Here is a 5068-nt window from a genome sequence, read left to right on the forward strand (position 1 = left end):
TTCATGAACAAAATAATTGAGATTACGTCACGTACGTGTACGTCATGTACGTGACGAAAGCCATCTATGCATGAAACCATGTGTTCAGAGACATGATTCAAGAGATAAGGTTCGTCTCACTTTCATCTCAACCATCGGTGTCGCTCTCCTCGGCTAAGGTAGGCCACTCCGGTGAGTTGTCCCTGAGTTAAGATGTTTTTATTGTTCAATATTGACTTTTCTTTCTTTAATTTGAGCACAATTCAAAAACTTCCAAATATATTTACATATCCGTCTTCACTTCATAACTCTCACTTGCTCATTCCTCAACTCCTCAACATCCTAATGGAGCAGAGTTCATTTTCCGGTACGTAATGCTTCAATTATTTTCTTTAAGTTATGATCAATGTCAACGACGTATAATCTTTCTTGGCCACATTTATAAATATAATCATAAACAATTATTAAATACACACACATATGCATACCAATTAGATAACTAATGAATCTTTTTTTTGGTCACAGTGGAAAAACCTTCACAGGCTTCATCAGGTCCCTACACAAGTCCACCACCGCCGATTGGTTATCCGACTAGAGAACCGATGGTGGGTGATCCTCCGGCAGGACCAGTGGAGACAAAGTCCAAGGAGATCACCGACGAAACACTCGACAAAACAGCGTACGTACATATCTATTTATTTCTTTTTATTTACATTGATGTTTTTTATACTTTATCTGTTCAACTTTTCTTTACTAATGATATGTCTGTGTACACTATTGGCAGCAAGGTTCAGAAATGTGTCTGTTGTTGCTTTGAAGTGTTACAGAAATGTCTAATGTGAGACTTCTAATGAGACTGAAGACGTTGATCAAACAACACGTAATTCATATATCATTCGTTTGTAAGGACTGCCATGTTGCAATTTTAAGTTTATTTGCTTTATTGTTTGAAAGGGAACGATGATCCCCATTTGCTTCGTGTGTATTTTAATTTTTTTTCTTTTTCTATATAAACCAATGAAAAACCAAAGAACTGTGTTACATTACATCTTATTTCCAATAAACATTGAATGATCCTTGTGTGGGAGACTCAGACCATCCTCAATGCAAGAATCTTAGTTGAGGATGCCCTCATTAACTTCGAAATTTTAACAATGTCGGGGAAAACAAGTTGCCGTTAGGGAGGATTCATGGTTGTCTTTTGCTTTACTGTCTAAAGCATGGTCCTCATATATAGTGACGGATGCATATATAACTCGATTTTACATATAGCACAATCTTAAGAAGCTAGAAGCTGATTCTTTTTCTTTTGAGAAACCATTTTTACATATGGCATGCACAACCTTAAGAAACATAATTTCTTGTTGTTGAATTTAACAAATGTATTAGAAAAATTAGCTAAAAGTTACAAAAATTAAGAAAATGAGTATGAGGCATTTGCCCCACCCCTCTAATGCCTAGATCTGCCCCTCTCATGATATATATAAAACTGAACCAAGAGTATGTGGGTGGGCGTTCAGGAACTCATTCATGTTTAGAGAGGGTATTTTGGGATTAGAGGTATATATTCCGTTCCGATATTTGTAGATTAATTTCAGGATCGGATTCGAATTACTCGAAGTTTTTAAAACTCAAAATTTCCAAAACTCAAATTTTTAGTATCTAAATATGTCTTAACTATCTCAAAACCCTAGAATATGTTTTATAGAAATTTAGTAAAACAAAAATATTGTTTAATACTTAAAAATATCCAAAATATATAAAAATCTGAATATTTTGGAAATTTAGATTATTAAAAATATAAATATTACCAGATTTCAAAACTATATTTTCAAAATTAAATCATAAACTCTGAACAACAAACCTTGCAATACAAAAAGAAAACACAACCGAGTGTTGAAGAGGTGCTAAAAGACATATTCATGAACAAAATAATTGAGATTACGTCACGTACGTGTACGTCATATACGTGACGAAAGCCATCTCTGCATGCATGAAACCATTAACGTTGGTTCAGAGACATGATTCGAGAGATAAGGGTCCTTTGCAATAATATGTGATGAAAATGCTTCCGTCGTCCATTTCTTATCTTTCATCTGAACCATCGGTGTCGCTCTCCTCGGCTAAGGTAGGTCACTCCGGTGAGTTGTCCTTGAGTTAGATGTTTTCATTGTTCAATTCTGACTTTTCTTTCTTCATTTATCAAAAAAAGTTCCTAATATATATAATATACCCGTCTTCCTTAATTGTATAACCACAACACTCACTCCTCTTCATAATTCGATCACTAGCTCATTCCTCAACTCCTCAAAATCATAATGGATCCATCCGAGCAGAATTCATTTTCCGGTACGTACGTAACTCTTCAGTTATTTTCTTAAAGTTATGATCAATGTCCGACGACGTATATTAATTTTGGCCACGTATAAATATAACCATGAACATTAGTGACTTTATATACATACCAATTAGATAACTAATTAATCTTTTTTTTGGGCACACAGTGGAAAAATCTTCAGAGATTTCATCAGGTCCCTACACAAGTCCGCCACCGCCAATTGGTTATCCGACTAGAGAAGCGATGGTGGGTGATCCTCCGGCAGTAGCAGTGGAAACAACGTCCAAGGGCGTGAGCGACGCAACCTTAAAAATAACAGAGTATAAATATTTATTTTAATTTACTTTATTAATTGTTCGACATGTTTTTTCTTTCTTAGCGATATATCATCTGTCTACAATACAATCTTTTATACCAACATTATCAATGGGATGTTAAAGGGTAAAATCCCCCGGTTTTTGCAAAGAAAAGATCTTATATAAGATTTTTGCTTTGCAAAAACCGGGGGATCTTAGCCTCTAAGATCCCACCAATAATGTTGCCCTTACCAAAAAAATTTATCTGTCTACAATATTGGCAGGTGTATTCAAAAATGTCTTTGTGGTTGCCTGGACGGGTTAGGTAGCGTATGAGACGAAGTCGTCGACCAAACCAGAAAAAAAGATCCATCAATATATTTATTTTGAGTTCATAATAAGAGTCTCAAAAATAAATATAAATATCTATATATATATATATATATAAATTGTATGTTTTTTAATCCGTTTGTAAGGACTCCCACGTTGTATTTTTTTGTAAGTTTATTTGCTTCACTGTTTGAAAGGGATCAATGATCCCCATTATATTTGTTTTTGTGTATCTTGTTTCAATATAAATCAAAGAAAAATATGTGTTATATAGTGTTCTTACATCTTAAATTGTGTTATGTAGTGTTCCTTGATGTCTTATATAGTCACATGCAAAGATCATTCAATCTTTTGGAATTTACGATTTCATAGAAATTATTACTCTACCAAATAAAAAATATTTTACGATAGTGAGGATTAAGTTATCAGACCATCAATATGATGATGTTATATATATATTTGAGTAAGACCATTTCCACTCGTGCTACTTAAAAAAACAAAATTATTTAATTTAATTTATTTATTTTTTAAGTTTAACTCATGAAAATTTGTCATATATCATATTTTATATTAGTACCGTTGCTATTGGTACCATTTTAAATAACGATTCTTATTTTTTTCTTTAATTTTGTTATTTTTTATTAATTGATTGTGGTTAAACTACCCTTTAAAGTTTTGTAATGGAGATGGTCTAAAGATTGTGCTCTATGGTCAAAATAAGGTCAAAACGATATGCTGGATATGCAAAATTGTAATCTTCTCAGTAGTCTCTACTCTACCTACATGCGAAGGCTCTCGGACTTCTATATGTTTTTCAATTGGTTTGGTCGTCGTTTGATATTCGAAATGTTTTGTTTGAAGTAGATAATTTGGAGTTAGTCCAAATGTCTTTGAAGTAGATATATACATTACTCTTAGCAGAAAATATAAAAAATACATTACACACTAAACTATATATTTTAAACTGTACAATAGAATTTCCAAATTAATTAAAAAAACAAGCTTTTACCTCTAATATTAAATTATTTTAAATGCTTAAAGTTAACTAGGAACCTAGATGATGTTTTGATATTGATCTAATAATACTCTTTCTGTTTCATTATAAATGATGTTTTAACCAATTTTTGTTTGTCCAAAAACCTTTGATTCCAGTGTGGTGGATATGTTTCTACTACATATGTCCAGTGGCGTGGACACTTCAAGGAGTAATCCTCTCACAGCTTGGTGACATGGAGAGCATTATCGACGAACCAACGTTCCATGACACGGTGAAGGAGTTTATCGAACATTACTTCGGGTACAAGCCAGACATGATAGGTGTATCTGCAGCTGTCCTTGTCTGTTTTTGCGTTCTCTTCTTCTCGTGCTTTGCACTTTCAGTCAAATACCTCAATTTCCAGAGAAGATATAAGTCCTACTTTATATTTTCATTTTTGCCCTTTTTTCACTGGTGTTCCTTGTACGAGTAGTCATGATTTTTAAATTTTTTTCCTCTAATGTTACTGCAGGACTCTATTAGTTTTCTTGACATTGATGAAAAAAAACTATAAGTGATGTTTTCAATTTTCTTTGCAAAAATTTACTATATTTAATATTTTTCGACCAATTATATTTTACATCATATTTTCTTATTGGTTGAATTCATATTAGTTAATGATGTTTTTATGAAAAATGGATAAGTTATATGTTTTATTAATTAGTATGCCAAAACCTTAAACATCACTTAAACTGAAACAGAGGGAGTATATACTATTATTTAATATAGTCACTCTAATAATTAACACTAGGGATGGACCCGCACGTACGTGCGGGGTTGATTTCAAAAGTTTGTATTACATACGTGCGTGCGGAGTTGATTTCAATATATTACATATATGCAAGGTTAAGTTTGTAAACATATTTTTAAATAATAGTATTTAATTCATAATTAGAAGAATTCGTACCAGTTTCATGTTGTTTTTAATTCGATTTAGATAAAGAAATTATCAGATTTGTTTTTGTTAAGTTAAGAACATTACATAAAAGAGAAATAGTAAAAAAAACCAAAAATGTGACTATTTCATAACCGTAGAGTCCCATCCATATATATCATGCTTTTCCATCTTACAATAGTGGTTTGAATACT

At 32.3% G+C, this 5068-nt stretch overlaps 2 protein-coding genes across 2 annotated transcripts; both read left to right on the forward strand.

The window, feature by feature from the left end:
• The first annotated feature begins 285 nt into the window (after window positions 1-285).
• LOC17874224 (cysteine-rich and transmembrane domain-containing protein PCC1) lies at window positions 286-1068 on the forward strand. The gene is made up of 3 exons (XM_006279032.2): window positions 286-346; window positions 505-658; window positions 764-1068. The coding sequence occupies exons 1-3, from the start codon at window positions 325-327 to the stop codon at window positions 819-821; spliced, it is 234 nt and encodes a 77-aa protein (XP_006279094.2). The 5' UTR covers window positions 286-324; the 3' UTR covers window positions 822-1068.
• Window positions 1069-2242: 1174 nt separating this feature from the next.
• LOC17874225 (cysteine-rich and transmembrane domain-containing protein PCC1) lies at window positions 2243-3218 on the forward strand. The gene is made up of 3 exons (XM_006279031.2): window positions 2243-2328; window positions 2484-2637; window positions 2898-3218. Exons 1-3 carry the CDS (start codon window positions 2298-2300, stop codon window positions 2947-2949), a joined length of 237 nt encoding a protein of 78 aa, XP_006279093.1. The 5' UTR covers window positions 2243-2297; the 3' UTR covers window positions 2950-3218.
• Window positions 3219-5068: the final 1850 nt, after the last annotated feature.

The sequence above is a fragment of the Capsella rubella genome, unplaced genomic scaffold (genome assembly GCF_000375325.1).
Source record: "Capsella rubella cultivar Monte Gargano unplaced genomic scaffold, Caprub1_0 scaffold_224, whole genome shotgun sequence".
Taxonomy (NCBI): domain Eukaryota; kingdom Viridiplantae; phylum Streptophyta; class Magnoliopsida; order Brassicales; family Brassicaceae; genus Capsella; species Capsella rubella.